Source organism: Drosophila hydei, unplaced genomic scaffold (genome assembly GCF_003285905.1).
Source record: "Drosophila hydei strain 15085-1641.00,03,60 unplaced genomic scaffold, DhydRS2 tig00000149-arrow-pilon, whole genome shotgun sequence".
Lineage (NCBI taxonomy): Eukaryota > Metazoa > Arthropoda > Insecta > Diptera > Drosophilidae > Drosophila > Drosophila hydei.
In genome coordinates this window covers 1,287,638-1,306,030 of record NW_022045678.1, presented here as the reverse complement: position 1 = coordinate 1,306,030, position 18,393 = coordinate 1,287,638, and the positions used below count along the sequence as shown (strand labels likewise).

The 18,393-nt window shown below is 37.2% G+C and overlaps 3 protein-coding genes across 3 annotated transcripts; 2 read left to right on the top strand and 1 right to left on the bottom strand.

The window, feature by feature from the left end:
• The first annotated feature begins 770 nt into the window (after nucleotides 1-770).
• LOC111602222 (myotubularin-related protein 2) lies at nucleotides 771-2,981 on the top strand. Its single transcript, XM_023319201.2, has 2 exons — nucleotides 771-2,432; nucleotides 2,502-2,981. The coding sequence occupies exons 1-2, from the start codon at nucleotides 884-886 to the stop codon at nucleotides 2,825-2,827; spliced, it is 1,875 nt and encodes a 624-aa protein (XP_023174969.1). The 5' UTR covers nucleotides 771-883; the 3' UTR covers nucleotides 2,828-2,981.
• A 985-nt stretch (nucleotides 2,982-3,966) lies between these two features.
• Nucleotides 3,967-10,972, top strand: LOC111602293 (beta-1,3-glucosyltransferase). Its single transcript, XM_023319294.2, has 6 exons — nucleotides 3,967-4,377; nucleotides 5,926-6,062; nucleotides 6,122-6,491; nucleotides 8,244-8,376; nucleotides 9,244-9,397; nucleotides 10,462-10,972. Exons 1-6 carry the CDS (start codon nucleotides 4,006-4,008, stop codon nucleotides 10,970-10,972), a joined length of 1,677 nt encoding a protein of 558 aa, XP_023175062.2. The 5' UTR covers nucleotides 3,967-4,005.
• A 4,528-nt stretch (nucleotides 10,973-15,500) lies between these two features.
• Nucleotides 15,501-16,505, bottom strand: LOC111602294. Its single transcript, XM_023319295.2, has 2 exons — nucleotides 16,472-16,505; nucleotides 15,501-15,778 (listed from the first exon to the last, which is right to left on the bottom strand). Exons 1-2 carry the CDS (start codon nucleotides 16,503-16,505, stop codon nucleotides 15,501-15,503), a joined length of 312 nt encoding a protein of 103 aa, XP_023175063.2.
• Between the last annotated feature and the right edge of the window lie 1,888 nt (nucleotides 16,506-18,393).

Here is an 18,393-nt window from a genome sequence, read left to right as displayed (position 1 = left end):
TGGAAAGCTCATTTCGTTTTTTAGTCAGCTAAATGATTTCTGTTGATGCTTAGCGTATTTAATAATGTACGTAAATGTGACATTAAAAGAAAAATCAAGAGGAAAGAAAACTAATCTAAATTTATAAAATACTAACTGAAAAACTAAGTTAATTTGAACAAAAATATTGGTTTACTTGTTAACTTTTGTTGAAAATACATAAAAACAAAATGAATGAAATACACCTTACTAAGTAAAACTAAATACATGATATACAATCTATTATTATACAAGGAAAACATAAAACAAAAACACATGCATATGTACATATATTTATATAATATTGTGAAAAGAAACTAACAATTTAGTAAAGGCAAAAATTCCGTTCAGGAGTTTTTTATATGTACCATATATATAAATTAAAATTTATTACAAAAAAAATTGTTTGGAACTATTTATAAGGGCGTAACAGGAGTTTATTTTTTGTCATTCAAATTTGGCGCTCTAGTCAGTTTAATGTAATGTAACAGTGTAACCGTGTAACAGTGTAATGTTACTGCATGTTAACTGCATTGCTTGGTCGTTTTATGGCTATGTTAATGACAACTAGATATTGGAATGTAGTTTAATTATGAAACTATATAGTCTGCTTTCGATAACCTCTATTTTTGTTTTTAATTATGCTATTTAAAGCATATATTACAAATATATGATTAACATGAGTCAATAACTCAGCTCGTTTGTTCAGTTCGGTGAACTGTTCAATAGAACTTGTTCCGATTGTGATTCGATAAGTCTCGACTGCGAACAATAAAAAAGACTATTTCACTCGACATAAAAATTGTTTACGCTTTAGTGTCCAATAAGACAACTGAAACAGTTGATAATTAACCATTCTGCTGCAATGGATGCCACATCAAGCTCAGCCGATAAGTTGGCATCGAAAACGGCCAGCAGCAATTCGCTGGACAGCAGCTCAAAGTCAAGTTCGCTGGGCTCCAAGCACGGCACTGAAAATGGTCAACAAAGAGATACGCCTTTTTCCTATTTGGACGGTGAGGAAGATCAGGATCAAAAAAACGATGTAACCTATGTGTGCCCATACCGCGGTCCGGCCTTCGGCGCCCTTACTATCACTAATTATCGCTTATACTTTCGTTCGCTTCCGTTGCGCGATCAGGAGCCACCAGTTGTTGTGGACGTGCCTTTGGGCGTAATTGCGCGTGTGGAAAAAATTGGTGGTGCCACGTCACGTGGTGAGAATAGTTATGGTATTGAAATCTTTTGCAAAGATATGCGCAATTTACGCTTTGCACACAAACAACAAAATCATTCACGTCGCACAGTGTTCGAGAAGCTGCAAGCCAACGCATTTCCGCTCTCTTACAGCGGCAAACTTTTCGCATTTGCTCATGCGGCTGCAGCGGCTCAGCCGTCGACAGCAAACGCAGCTGTGAACGCCGGATGGGATGGCTGGGCTGTGTATGAGCCGTTGGCCGAGTTGCGTCGATTGGGCGTGCCAAATGATATGTGGCGTGTCACAAAGATTAACGAATTCTATGCCATTTGCGACAGCTATCCGGCCGTCTGGGCCGTGCCAAAAGCGGCTTCTGATGATTTTCTTCGTCGCGTTGCGCAATTTCGTTCGCGTTGCCGTTTGCCTGTTTTGTCCTGGATGAATCCTCGTACGCAGGCAACCATAACGCGTTGCTCCCAGCCATTGGTCGGTGTCAGCGGCAAACGGAATGCGGATGATGAGACCTATCTAAGTTATATTATGGAGGCCAATGCACAGTCCGATAAATTGACCATAATGGATGCCCGACCCAGTGCTAATGCCATTGCCAACAAGGCCAAGGGTGGCGGCTACGAGTCCGAGGATGCCTATAAAAATGTGGAAATCAATTTCCTAGATATACACAATATTCATGTGATGCGCGAAAGCCTGCGCAAGGTGAAGGAAGCATGCTACCCAACCACTGACGACTCGAAATGGCAAACTGCCATCGATAGCACCTTGTGGCTCAAGCATATACGCTGCGTTTTAGCTGGCGCTGTGCGCATTGTCGATAAGGTGGAGACAATGAGCACATCTGTGGTAGTACACTGCTCCGATGGCTGGGACCGAACAGCACAGCTGACTGCATTGTCGATGCTATTGCTAGATCCGCATTATCGCACCGTGCGTGGCTTCGAAGTGCTTATCGAAAAGGAATGGCTGTCGTTTGGTCATAAATTCCAACAACGCATCGGCCACGGCGATAACAAGCATTCGGATGCTGATCGCTCGCCGGTCTTCCTGCAATTCATTGATAGCGTTTGGCAAGTGAGTCAACAGTTTAGCAACGCCTTCGAATTCAACGAGCATTTTCTCATCACAATTGTTGATCATCTGTATTCGTGTCGCTTTGGCACCTTCCTGTGCAACACTGAGGCGGAGCGTGTGGCAGAGGGTAAGCATTCTACTATATATCTATATATTTGTTTGGCATAACTTATAATTCTAATTAATTCTGTTCTAGATCTTAAGCACAAGACCACTTCGTTGTGGACACATATTAATTCTTCGCTAGATCAATATCTGAATCCGCTTTTCCCCTCATTCACACACGGCGCCGAGCTCGTGTTGCGTCCCATTGCAAGCGTGCGCGCCGTACGACTGTGGAAGGGTCTCTATTGCCGCTGGAATCCCGGTTTGTGCACGCCTCAGCATGGCTGCCAGCGCACACGAGAGCTGCTCTCAAAACAGGATCTGCTCTTCAAGCACGTCAACGAGCTGCGCCTTAAGCTTAATAATCGCAGCAATAATATGCAGACGACCACACGTCTCGCCTCGCCTATGCATTGAATAAGAGTTTATGTACTGCTCTAACTACTAGTATTCCCATTAATTGTTTTACCGACTAACTGTACATGGCATTCATGTATTCACTAATGATGAATTATTTAATCCCAAAAATTATGTGCATAAGCAGTAAAACTAATAAATATATACAGAAACAACAAACTATAATTGCAGTTACTAAAAAGCTGATAAAACACTTCTGATATATATATATATATAATATGATTTTTTCCTGCCTGTTTTGATATCTTGCTTTGTTTTTATAATTACTGTTGGATAAACAACTGTGAATAATTTAAATCTGTTTTGCATTATATGCAAAATGTAAACTTCTCATTATCTAAAAGTTTCTCAATTGATTTTGTTCAGAAACAAATCATTTTTATTTTATATATGTATTTTTTAACTGTATAAGAAAAAGCATTACGCAATAAAATTATCACGAAATATATTATTTTTAAATTTATATTTAACTCGCGATGTATTTATTGCGATATAAAAAATCATTCGGTCATGTAGAGTGGGTCACTGGGGACACATGATTATATTCCAAATAAAAACATATTTCATTGGTAGTTTTTATATTGTGAGAGTTTAAACTGAACTCATAGAGTTCAGCTGGAACAGGTGCTTGGGATTTAAATATACAAATTACAAAAGCAACTCCAATCACCTCGATAATTCATATTACTAATCATTCAGCCTAAACTCAGAAATGAATTATAATAATATTAATCAAGCATTATTTGTTTACCTCCCGTATCTGACCCAACAAGTAGCACAGGGTACATCCACAGCACAGGGTGCATAATCATTAGCCGCACAAAAGTATGCAATACACCTTTACTTTACTCGCACACACACTCACACAGGTTAATTCATTGCCATGGCCATTACTGACATTGGCCATCTGTTGCGCCCAGGACAAAGTTCATTCATAAAATTTGACCGGACTTTGGCGCCTGCGCTTTGGCATTAACTATACGAAAATGCCCGTGGCCCGTTTGCGCCAAAAAATTAGAAATTCAATCACAGTTGCTTCAGTACGTTTTCGCACGTTCATTAATGCAGTCGCAGCTGGAGCACGGCGGCGCTCCACTTGCAAGTGATTGGCAACGCGACGGCAAAGTCTTAAGAGCGTTTTCATTTGACCACAATGCTTACCAAATAAAGTGCATAAAATGCAGTTAAAGCCTAGTTTGAAAATTTTACTATTCTTAACGTGCTTCGTTCACTTATGCAATGGCAGTGAGATTCTTTTGCTCATTTCCTGTCCACAGCAGGCGGCAGAGCATTGTCGCGCCCTACGCGAAAATCTGCGAGAGCAACAAATATCGGAGGCGATCCCAACGGATTATAATTATGCCATTAAGGTGCACATAATGCATGAACTATTCAATTATTGGACTCTGCTCGATGCGTTGCCCTATTTGCGAGGCAAGACACGTCTGCTAAACGCGAACACCGATTGGATTATCTGGTGTCAGCACAACACGCACGTCGCCTCGCTGCGTGGCCTGCTCGACCAACTGCAGCAACGGGATGCGCAAGAGGTGAAAAGAAAAATTAAGAAGCGCAGAATTTAGAAAAGTGCCAAAAAAAAGCGAAAAGATTTAAACACAAAAAAAATTAAAAATGATTGAACACACAGCAACGATTTTTTTTTTTGTAAAATTTACAAAATTATTTATACCAAATATAGGGGAAATATGTATATTTATATAATCATCAAATGTGCTATCCGAATTCATAAAATTGTATAATATTTGTACTGGAATTCTTGCTACATGAGTTTATAGAAATACTGAATAACTAGGATTCAAGTTCGAATCCAAGGCTTGTGAAAAACAACAAACAAACATTTGTTAATTAAACGTAAAAAAAGTGTAAATGAGTATAAAACTATGTGTATGCCTTCCGAAACGGAATACAACTATGAAATGAATTCATATCATATCAACTCACAAAGAAAAAAACTTAAAAATTGTGTAGGAATTCCATGAATGTCTACAATATGAATGTTATTGGAAATAAATTTATTGTTTACATTTTTTATTATTATTGTTGTTATTTATTTGAGAACAACTACCTATTGAGTTGTAGATGTATTCTCTATTAAAAAACAAATTATTTTTTATAATTTAAAGGTTTTGTATTCATAAATTCACGAATTGAAATCAAATATAAATCAAGTATAAAAAGTCTCATTTAGTGTTTTTTTTTTTAACTTTTTATTTATTCATGCATATCTATTTTATACCCTTCAAACTAATGCCCATTACGTGCTATACTTGAAGCACTTCAAAACGTAATTTTTGTTCAGCTTCTCTTTCGATGCAATCGTCCTCTAGGGCTGACGTTTCATAGGCCTCTTTAGTTACGCATATAAGAAAACCTTACAGTTAGTCAAGTCTGGAAAGTTTAGGGAATAAGGGAAGACTATGAGTTCCCTCAAAAAATCGCAGCTCGAATATATCTAATACGTGGAAATCAAAATTCGCCATACTTTTCGAGTATACCTCGCACATATGTCAACCCTTAAATGCTTGGTTTTTAAATTCTGTTCAAAAATCATTTTGGACTTATTGATTTATATTTTGATTATAAAATTAATGTACTGCGAATCGAAATAGGCTAAGCTTTTGGCCAATAAAGAATCAACTTGGTGTTTTCATTCTTATTTTTTTTATTTTAATGTAATTTTTGTTGATCCCGCTAGGGTCCTGAATTAAATTAGCTATGGTTTGCGCTAAATATCTCTAAAAATAATTTAATATCCACAATTCTATATTCCAGTAATAATTCAATAACAGCTTAAGTATTTTTGCTTTGTTATGTAGAAAAAGAAAACGAATCTATGTCAATTATAATTACATTGTTATTCGCAATGGCTACACACAACATAAACTAAGTCAAAAGTTACCTTTAAATTGGTTTCGAAATATTATATTACTACTATTTTTTATATTTAATTTATAAATTTAAATTCCTAGTTCTCAAAATTAAATTTTTAAGTGAGTTTAAAAATGAAATGAAATATTATTTGCCACATCGACTTCAACTGCTCTACTTAACAATTGCTATTGCTCGTGCTTTTACAGTTAGCTTATTACGGACACGCCTTGTACGACGCCGAAGCGACGATTGTGCATCACTTTGCCAACTACAAAGATCCAACATGGTTTCCATATCCCATGTTAACTGCTGGCGTTGTTTTTACAGGTGCTTTGCTGCGCAGGTGAGTCCAGGTGGAGGCCCGTGTTTGGCCATAACTCATCATGGAACATGCATTTGCAGCCTGGTCGAACTTGTTGCTGTTAATGCCCCAAATGCCACAAGGCACAGCGAATTTGCTATAGATGCAGCCCATGAACTAGCCCGATTCATTTTCGATAATATAGCACCTGCTGATGATGGCGGCAGCAGCAGTGGCAGTGGCAGTAGAAGTAACAACATCGACATCAGCATCAGTAAAGACGACGACGACTTTGTCGACATGTTGCAGCGCAAAATAATTTTGAAAAGTGCTGACTACATTTGTCCCTGGGCGAGAGTGTCGCCAGCCTGGTCGTTGGCATCCTTAGAGACGACAGCAAAGGAGTCAAGCCCTGTGTCCTGTGTCTTGCATGCCAAGCCGGAAATGGCCGCTGGGAATGCTATGCATTGTGTGAGTTGAATAACGGTTTATATTTAAGTAACGGCAGGCATTTTACATTGAACATATAGCTCTATGCATTGCCTGCTGTGAAACCTTCAGCAAACTGTGAAGGTCAGCAGAATTAAATGTGATTAATATCACAGTAAATTTTCACAAATCTTTATATACCACACATGTACTGCATTTGTACATATTTGCATACCATCCAAAAAACTATACATAATTCTCTCTCCCTTTCGCACTTCCTTTTCGACTACTATTCTGTAGCAAATATTCATTTTAACCGAACGCCATTTTGTTTCTTGTGAAAAATTCAACACACTAATTTTAACTACTATTTAGAATGCACATTTTTGTATGTGAATGAAAGTTCGGAATATTAATCAATCACCTTTAATTTTTGTATTATTTTATATAATTTTTTGTCAAAAAAACGAAAAACGTATGCAGCAGTCGCGACTGTTCTAAAAGGCAGACAAGCACAGACTAATTGATCTGTTTATGATTCAGCCAACGCCTATGATAATACACTAACACCAAAACAATTCTTACAATCTCTTCTCATGTCATGCAGCTATTTCCGTACTAAATAATGAAAGCTAAGCTCATACCTTAGTCAACATGCCAAGTCACTAATACACTCACTCAGAGACAACTGCAGCACACACATGACTTTCAATGCCCACGTTCTCAGCTGCGTACGCATAATGTAAAAATAGAGAGCGTATTGCAATACGACACTAATACTAAGGAAACTTCAGCGCTTAGTCCTCTCGCCATACTGCCGTTCATAATAAAATCGTCTTATTAGTCACCGCCTTTACTAATCGACTCACATATATACTAATGCGCTCACACAAAGGCGATGCCTGCGCTCGCGCGTTGTTTACTCACTTGCGCTCTCTAAGCATTATGCATCACATACATATATGTATAAAGGGATCGCCGCCAATGGTGTGCAAGCAGTATCGCTTGCATTCTATCTCTCTCTCAGTCATAAAATCCATGACATGCAAATATCCAAAATAAGAGCATTTGCGGCAACAGCATACAAATTAGTTTTCTAATACTCTAAGACATTTTACACTGAACTCATTCTATCATTTTACACACATTTACATAACACATTTTCTCTTATAATAGAAGTCTCAAACAAGCAAATTTGATGCAAGTTCAAGGAATTTGATACTTTTTATTTATATTTAAGGTATAATAGAAAATGTTGTTTGTACGAATCCAATTAGTGTCCCTTTTAATTAAATATATTTTAATATTTTTGATAAATAAATTTAAATGCATGAAAATCTTAAGCTAAATGAATCTGTGTATATAATTTGTCAATTTTATTTTACTTAACTTAATAATTTGAAATAAATATATTAAATATTATGAACATATTACACACATGCACTGTTGCTAAGGACAATTGTGTAACTAACTTTAAATTCTTAGCTGCTGTGAATAAATTACAATTTTTTTCTATTACATTATTTGAGTTATTGAACGTAGTTAAAATGATGTATATCTGATGCAGAAACTATTGCCAGATGCTGTGCATGGATTATGGCTTAGTTGAATAATGTTTGCTTGTTAAATGAAGACAAACAATTGTACAGCTCCGTGTGGGGGGTGTCAGGTGTGAGGAGGGGTCATTCATTGAGGCAATTAGCATTTGAAACCTATAACCATAAATTCTGTGACAACGGTCAAACACAAACTCAAATTCAAAACTGATGCCCAAACGATTTTCGCCCACAACAGGTGCACACAACTGGCGCACACATCTATTTTGCAATCAAGACCTGTGCAAAATTCCATAAGGAACGTATACCAATCATCGAACGCACCTGGGCGCCCGATGCCATCCGGCGCAAATACTACAGCGATGTGGCAGGTAAAGCGACAACAACGACAACGACAACGACAACGATGAACGCAATTAAAGCAAATGACTGGCTGCTGCTCCACCAGCTACTGCCGTTGCCTGCCCACTCAATTGGGGGCGTGGCAAATGGGCAAACACACGCACACTTTCTAACAATAACAAAAACAAAATGAAGCAGAGATGCTCCACGCCAGAGTGCCTTTAAATAGAATACCCTGTATCTAATGGCTGACAAGTATTGATACAGGAGTGTCATCATATTAGATACCCTAAACTCAACTGATAGGTAACCAATCGATTAGCCGAGATTCTACTTTTATCTTTTCAAGATAAGTTTATGATGCTCAAGATATGCTTTATAGAAACCTTTTTACATGGGCAAAGAACGCTAAGAGAAGAAAGAAGTTTCTAAAAACATAAAACTTTTTGAATTTATCAGAAGCTGATCATAATATATAGGTATATGCAACCGAAAAATATGAAAAGAGCAAGCCGCAATCATATAATCCATGATTTCCATAGATTATATGCATGCTAATATTTTTTTGATACACATTCAGACTATTAGATAAGATAAACAGACAGAAATAGATAGATCCACTTCACAATATATTATATATACATATATATATATATCTTATTTGATTTAAATCATTATACCCCAGCTATTTTCTATGCGTACAGGGTATAATCAAGCTAAACAGACACAGATATACATAAACACAAACACATATGCAACTGTGAGCCAAACAGTTTGGTAACAGTAGTTTGCAGCAGCAGCAGCTACCATATTGAATATTCATTGATTTGTCTTTATGATCTTTCACCTTTATGCTACGACACTGCACAACTGGACTCCACTGGCAACCGCAACAGATGATGGTATACCAACAATCGGCACTGGCTTACCCAACGTACCGACTGGACATTGTGCCAAAACATTGGCAATTTTGCAACTATCCCTCAAGGATATCAATGAGCTAACAGACATACGCTGGCTGATGCTTGTCGACGATGATACGCTACTGAGGTATGTGTGAGAGAGAGGCAGAGACTGACTGTGCATGAGAGTGCATGCTGTGTGAGTGAACATATGTGTGCACCACGATTTTTTTGCGGCTTACACGCCTCAATGCATATTCAATTAAAAATATCATTGCTTTTCCCGGTTTGACTTTTTTTTATAATTTATTTATTTTTTTATTGATGTTCATATGCTTAATTTTTTGCATGCGGCGTGCTTGCTGTGCTCCAAACGACTGCAATTGTCATTATGCTCTATTAGGCAGCAATGAGTTTTTAAATGATCTCTTTACTTAACGCCGCTAAGTGCACTAATACACTAACATAACGAAAACTGTTGCGCTCACTTATCGTGCAATGCAAACTCTCACGGAAGAAATTATGCTATTCTATATATCTGCGTCAAGCCTTATACTTATACTTTTACACTTATACTAATGCAATGAGAGCGGTTACGTTCGCGCTCTCAATCACATTTTACAGAGAAAAGGATCAATGGCAATAGTGTGCAAGCAGTCGCAAATTAATTCTCTTTCTTACTCACTCAAACCAAAAAATGTCATGCATATATTGAAATTAAGAGCATTAACGGTAATAGAAGACAAATCATTTACACTTGTGGACAAAATTAAGCAATTTGAGTGAGAAGAGTTATATAAAATTCTAGAATGAACATTTTTGGCATTTTTGTTGATGCGTTATGACTTTAAGGCTTCTTAAAATAATTTATTTCAAGTCGAATTAGAAAGTATTACATATCGCATTTATTTTATGTGTCTCATAATGAATCAAAAATGTTGATGTTTACGAGAAAATGTTTGTTTATTCAGATAAAATCCATTTAGTATCAAATTATTTCATAATTATTACACAGTATTCTATATGCTTGACTTTTAAGACAAACTATGCTGTTTTACAGTGTATGTGCTCTTTCCCTGACTCTACTTGTAAACTATTTTCTCTTTGTTAAGCACCTCTCTCTTACACTTAGTTTAAGACATATTAGTATAAGCTCTTCTTTGTCGGCTTTAAATAAAAATGTTTTTATCAAAATGAATTAATTGCACGCAGCGTACCTCGTCTCAGCGGTCTGCTCAGCTGCTACAATCATACGGATCATATATATCTGGGTGAACGCTATGGCTATCGACTCTATGCGGCGGATGGCTTCAATTATCATACAGGCGGGGCTGGAATTGTGCTTAGTGTGCCGCTGCTGCGACTTGTGGTGCAGCGTTGCAGTTGTCCTACAGCAAGTGCACCAGATGACATGATATTGGGCTACTGTCTGCAGGCATTGGGCGTGACGGCCACACATGTGCCCGCCCTGCATCAGGCACGGCCGCAGGACTATGCGCCAGAGCTGCTGCAGCTCAATGCTCCTATCTCGTTTCACAAATACTGGCACACGACGCCGGAGCACACGTACAAACGTTGGCTGGGTGGCGCCTTGGGCAATGCAAGCTCAGGACATGCGACTACCAAGGATCGACGTGATGCGCCGCTGGCGCTAAACGAACTGCTGCAGCTGACCAATCTGGCAGCTGGCTTGGAAGGCTCCGCCAAGCATCTGGATCTCTAACATGCTCAGGTGAGTAAATGGCAAAGGATAGACGCAGAAGCGTAATTAAAGAGGCAACAACATTTTACTTGCAAATGTCGCTGACAGTGGCAGTTGGACAAATGTTGTCGCCACAAAGCCGTGGCCTGTCCAAAATTCAATCTACTCCACAGCCAGTAGAGCTGCAGGCATCAAGCTCCTGCCAAGCACACAAATTTTCCCATTTTCTACACCAAAAAACTTTGCCAGTTTTACGTTGCGGCAAACGCTGATTTATTTGTCGTTTTGTATAGTGTGTGTGTGTGTGTGTGTGTGTGTGTGTGTGTGGTGTGTTTGTGTATTGCGGTTTTCGTGTCACTTTAATTAGTGGAAATGCTCAAATGTGGTTTCGACTCGCGACTTTGAAGTAGAATTTGGGCACAGCTATTGGTGGTTTTCAGTTGCTATTCCTATTAGGTAAATCTCTTCAAGCAGACCAAGAATCTAATCATATCTAGATCTTTTGTCATATGCAAAGAAAATATCTATATATGATGAAAGATCATATAATTGTACACAATCCAAATCGATTGCATTTCGCTCTTAAAAAGTTAGAAAATATGTTTGAGGGTATCTTTTAGTTTATTTTTTAGAAAACTAAACTTAACTTGTGAGAAAGGTTTTATGACAAGATATATATTCAAGTCTGCAATGTATCAATTTATATTCCAAGATCAACAAAAATCTTAACGAATAACATTTTTAAATTTCAAGAAAATAACCATAAATGAGTTCAATTTATTTTTGTTTTCTTATTTTTTTCGATAACATATCTTATTTGCTTGTTATCGATCAGAATCGATCAGTTGAGCTAATCTGCTGAGTAGCAGAATTGTTTGAGACTTTGAATTTACTGAGGGACTGCTGCGATGAGTATATGGATTTTGGATACGTCCCCCTTTCCGCCCTTCATAACATATTTCAAAAATTAAAGGTTTGCGTTTTGGCAAATACGCACAAATTTGATTAAGACAGTCTAGAAGAAAAGTTATTTAACAATTAAGTTAACATAGCAAAGTCCATACTGCAGCCGTAGCGCAGTCGCAGTGTCTGTGTGTGTGCATGTGCTAGTGCTATGTATGTATAAAACAAACATAGAATGATTGGAATAGCAACTCTACAGTGTTCAGCACATTTCCCAGTCAGGCACTCCAGACTAGAGCACCTTAACTTGTTAGATTTCAATTTCCCAGAGGCTTAAGTTTTGGGCATTGTCTAGAGTTTTATAATATGTATTTGTTTTTCGAGCTATTTATATTTTTTTTATATATTTCTATTTTTACATTTCAGCACTTCAAAAATTCTATTAGTAAATTTAATTAATGTATATTGACTTAGCTATGATTTCCATTTCAGATAAGCACATGTAAGAAGCTTTCGCTCTTTGAATGAAGAAAGTAAAACAGATTCAGATATCATTCACAAGTCAATCGAACGCCACAGGATTTACACTAAAGTACCGTAACACAAAAAAATCAAGAGAGGAAAATGTGATTAAAGTGAAATGCAAAATGAGGAGGAAAATTGACTTTAAATGAAAGTAAAGCTGGAACTTTCCGTGTGTATTACGTGTGCATGCCAAACAAAATATCAGCGCAATGTTTGTGTATTAAAAACTAATTAATAATAAACAAATAAATCATTTTTTGTAAATAAAAATTGTATTAGTTTGTCTAATTATTACATCTATTAAAATAAACAATGAGGATTGTCGGAGCCAAAATTCATTTTATATCAAATTTTTAACAATCTATCTGTGGATTTTAGCTCTAAATCCGTAGAACATCTAGTTTTTTTTCCGAAAAGCCTCGCCCCCAATTGGGTGTAGATATATAATTTTTTATCAATCGCAAGAAACGATCTTTAGTAACTTAACTGTCTAAAGCCTTACTTTCTAAGATTGTGAACGAAATAGTTTCTTTTTTTTATGTACCACGTCGCACTATATATATTCTACATTTCAAGTCTTCAAGGGTTCAATAGAAGTGAAATGAGCCAGAAGAGCACATATGGCCAGTCGGACATACGGATTGACGAACAGTCGGATAAATGACCAGTCGGATAGGGGAATGGATAGGTAGACGAAGAGTTAGCATCAATATACTCTTTTTACCTAGTGAAGGACTATAAGCCAAACACTATTAACGATAACTTCATATCAGCAGTTGTTTCAGTTATCGATAACATGAAGCTGTTGAAATATTTATGAAATATTTATTTATGAAACTATTTTAAAATGTTATATTAAAATTTAGCTGCAGCTAAAATCAATTTATTTATTTTTTATAATTATTATTTTAAAATATATTTAAAGTAGCCTAAGAATCGCTTATAATCTATGAATATAAAGGAGAATCATAAAAATCATGGGAAAATCATAAACTATTTTAAGTAATTTTCTTATAGGTGATTTTAATTTGTTTTTTCCTAGGCTCTAATTGCAGAGAGATCTTCAATGAGTTCTCATCAAATCAGTGAGCAAATGAATTAAATATGAGAGCATCAATAGTTCGAATGCCTCTCACACCGTTGGGTATAAAATTTGCATTTAATATCAATTTGTCCACACCCAGGCCAGGGCATATCACTTAAAGCTGAAAGCCTGGCGAAGCGTTTCGAATGACTTTTTCGCACCTTACACTTACTTAAACCTCATTAAATGTAAATTTTGTGCAAGGACCGACTCGAGGACAGTTCTGCACGCCGCCCCTCGATTGAGAGCGAGAGAGAGAGAGAGAGAGCTAGGAGGCGGGGTGGAGGTGGTGTGTTGGGGGCATCAACAGTTTACGCTCGACTGCATTATTCGAGTGGTTTACCCGGCAAGGCCTCCACTGAACTGAACCCCCAATGGAGGATGCTTCTTTGAGATACTGTGCGATAAACAAACAAAGCGCTTCATTTATTCGCTGCACAGTTTATCAATGGATACCCAGTGAAGCGCCCAGCATGCTTCAGTGTGGCCGCATGGCCCCCCAAGTGCATCTATTATTCAAATACTAATCAATACTTTTCGCAAGTATCGAATCGTCGCCTGGGTTCCAACGACCCTACTAAGTGGGCGCAAAAACAATGTGTCAGTCCAATTGACCGCGTTGACAGCTCTAATTGAATGTGGTTGTTTCGTCGTTTAACTTAAATATTAAACAAGCCAGTGAAAGTTAAGTCATGTCTTTGCAAGACATGCTCCAAAAATATAACACAAACAGGCCTGTCTGAGATGACTGGAGTATATATAAATGTATGGAGAGCAGAATTTGTATTAAATTAAGGTCAGTCAGTTAATTATGACTACTCCCACAGCTACTTGTTTCATAAATACCCTAGAGTCATTGAGACGTCGAGACTAATGAATCTTTCTTTACAGATGAAGAATATTTAAATATTAATTCTATATTCTTTAGTATAGTTAAATAACGTTGTTACAGCTCGAATAATGAATATTCTTAATACTTTCTCAGCCTTTATTGTTTGCCTTTGAGTGAGTTGAGTAGAAACACCTGCATCCAGCGATTTCATGATGTCTACAGGGCATCTCAATGTCGGGATTGCTTAATGTCATTGCCTAACGACGAGACACTAAACGTCAAAAGGAAAACAATGATCTCTCACTCATTGTATTTCTTTTTCTAAGTCTCTTTCGTTCTCTCGCTCACTATAAGAAAGCAGTAAGAAACTGAGATGAAGAATGAAAGAGCGAGAGAAAGACTGTGGTCTATCTTTTATTTTTTTTCTTTTTGCTTCATCTTACGCTTACTCTCTTCCACTCTCTTATCTTAAGCTCTCACTCTCCCTCTCACTCTTCTTTTTTTCACTATCTTTGTCTCTTTCTATCTGTATTATATTTGCATTAATAGAAACATTTCCATTTTATTACAGCTTATATTTATAGAATATTTTAGCCTTAGAGACGCGCAAAAATTCGAAAAACATTAAACATTAACATTAACATTAATTAAAATGTTGTTATTGACATATTAATTGCAAAAGTTGTAAGTCATGTTTGCATGACTTTTGTTAGGCGTACTGATGAGTTGCGTAAGCAAAGTGTGGGTATATTCAAGTCTCTCAGCTCTTTAAAGTCTATTCACTTGTTTTCTGCTTGTGTCTGAGTCTATTTATTTTTGCATGCTGCTGGCTGGCAGGCTGGTTGTCTGTCTGGCCGGGCAAATGCGACAGACGACACTCGAGTTGCTTATCTCTGGCCTGGCAGAGAATCGCAGAGGCAGGCAGAGAGAGGCGACAGCAGCACAGGAAGACACATTCTCATCTATGTCTACGTGTACTTCCTGCCGCTTCGTGTCCTAATTAGTTGCGGATTTTTCAATGAATGCGCAGCAGCCACCAAGCAGCCCGGCAGCCAAGCAGCCAAGCAGCCAGGCAATGCGACAAGTTGAATTTCAAATAAATTTAATTACCCAACCAAGTTTCAGTTAAATAAATGCTACAATTTGTATGTGCATAAATATTTACTGAAATACATATGTATATATACATATATATATTTGTGCAATCAACGCCAGCCGTAATCATCATCGTCCTCCTCAGATTCCGTGTAGTCTACGGGCGCATTTTCATTTCCAGCTTCGTAGTCGTCTGCGTAATACGCGTCATCATCATCTTCGAGAGATGTCGCCTGCCTGGGTCCCACAAAGCTGATGGCATTCTGTGGCATTAGCTGTATTTTGGCCAGGTTACGTTGCTTCTGATTCTTGTAGAGTTGAAATAATGACGGCTGCATCGGATCGCTAGGGCTCCAAGGACGGGCCTCCAGTGTGCTCAGCGAGAGAACTAAGGCGTTGTCAAATGTTGACACAAAAGATTTAATGCTGATTTTTATTTAATATTTTTAAATGTCAGGAGTGAAACAGATGAAGCTTATAAGGATTTCTTTCGCAAATCAATATGCAACCCATAGAATCGTGGAAGCATATTTTTGAGTTGAATTATAGAATAGTTCAAGTCATAACTTTGAACTGATAACAAAACAGTCTTAGTTGAAGTTAGTTGCAGATGAGTTTAAGAAGCGTCTTAATCGATTTTAATGATCGATAAGTTGCAGAAAATCAAAATAAAGAATTTATAATATTGTTAAGAAACAAAAATATAACTGACAATTGTTTGATTTGAACATAAAAGAATACTAATATATATAGTCTAAGCTTACAATATTAATGGGTTGAAGGATCAATAAATCATTGCTTAACAATGTTAAGGTCTATTATAAACTAAAAATGTATATATACAAAGTTATATAATTTATAACGAAATAATCTTCAAATGCTAATAAGAAAATAAAAAAAAAATTTTTAAACAAAAGTTTTAAGGAAATATTTGTAAAGGATATTTTTTGACTTTCTTTAACTCTAACTGACTTTAGAAGAAGAAAAATCTTTTTAAATTGATATCTTATAGAAATAGAAATTTATGAATTTCATTTATCAAACTATACTTTGATGTAAATTTAAGCAATTTTCAACTCACCAAATCCAAGCAGCAAAGCAACTGTCACCTGCATTTTCACAATTTGAACTGAGGCTGTTTCTGAAATGCATTTTGGCTTTTTATAGCCGAAAAGTTTAGGCCAAACTTATTTTGGGCAATAAGTGAATGTTGATTTTATGAGTATTTGATGAAAAGTAAAAGTTTTGAACCTTTTCTTTTTATCGATGCTGCTCTAAAGATTTACGTGTTTCTCGTTGATTTTGTCAACGCAGAACTTTAAGTAGTTAATTAACTTTATGTTTTTATGTCTTATGCAGATTATTGTTATTTTAAGCTTTTGCTTGATGTAAATTCTCTCTCTCTCTCTCTCTCTCACTGTTCACTTTTCACTTTTTGTTGAATCATAATATTTTTGCTGCTGCCAGCTTAATCTACGAAATGCATAAAAATGAAAAACCCCAAAAAGAAAATGTCAAAAAATTGTTGTGTACATTATCTTGAGAGTTTCATGCAGCACATTTTCTTTTGCATAAAATTACAGTTTTCTGTCCCTGACAAGGACAAAACACATGGGCAAATAGCAGAAGGAAGCAGAGATTACATGGACATGGGTGTTGCTTGTGGCTACTCGAAAGTAGATTATACGTAACACGCACAATGTCACGTCAATAAAGGTCCAGCTAGGATGTCGCCAGGGGTTGGGGCCATTGGTTGGCGTTAATCTTACTCCAAACATCAAAAAGTTAAGCCACAGCACAAATTTAAAGCCAACGAAATGAAGCATGAACAGAAATTTGTTTTAAAAAGATTTTTACCCTCACACAATGTGGCAAACATTTTGTGACTTGGCCCAAGGATTTGCTACTGCTGCTGCTGCTGCTGCTGCGGCTGTTGCTGTTGCTGTCGCCTCTTGGTGCTCAAGTATTCTTCCACAGAACTTTGAGTTTTGCTCAGCTCAACTTAGCTCAGCTCAGCTCAGCTTTCCCAACTCCCACTTGAATTTTGTCAATTGTTTTAGTTTTGTGCTTGAATTTAACACGTGGCAATTCACTTGGCGACATTTTTCATTTATGGAGTTAAAAATTAATAAATTTTAATAGCATATTGAAGTAAGTTAAGAAAGAAAACTGACTTGTACCTGACTCTGTCTTAAGAGCCATTTTAATTGCTTTCCCTTAGGCACAAAGCACCAGTTAATCCCCTGACATTCCTCTAATACCGTCGGCAAACAATTTAATCTTCTGATCAACTATCTAAACAAATTGGTAGCCCTCTCCTTGCTTCCTTCTGCTAACTGTTTCATTCCATTCATCAGTCAAAACTTGGGCAAATTTTCAAATCGCTCTCAGGCATTTGCCAGCCACAAAACACAAACTTCGAGCAGCTAAGCTCAACCCTGAAACCCCATTTAGATCAAGTTACGGCGCCTCAAAGTAGGCAACTTCATTCAAACAAAACGCAAGCGAAATCCTTGCAGTTAGGCAGCAATAAATTTTTGTCCATGTCTAAAGTTTAACTGGAGGACACAAAAAAAAAATAAAAGAATACCAAAAAAAAGGAAGAAAGGAAACCATTTTGTGTCTATCAGGACGTCTAATCTGCAGTCCGTGCAGCAAAGGCAAGCTCTGAAACTGAATAACTGAACCCATCCAAGCAACTTACCACGTGCAATAAATTCCAAGGCGCAATCTCTGCACTATTTGTGGTGTGCCTCAAGACTTTGCCATTCAGCTGGGTCAAAGGTGGGCAAATGGTGGCAAAAGGGAATGAGAATGGGTTTATACAGGGGGGAAAGTTACACTCGCTGCTAAACATGCGCCGCGTACGTGATCTGATAGGGAATTAAAGCCGGCACAAACATGTGTAAGGTTGCCCAAATCGCGTCGCATTCGTTTGAGCCCCGACCACAAACACACACGCATACACACAGACTAGAGCTGTGTTTTATTGTTCAGAATAAG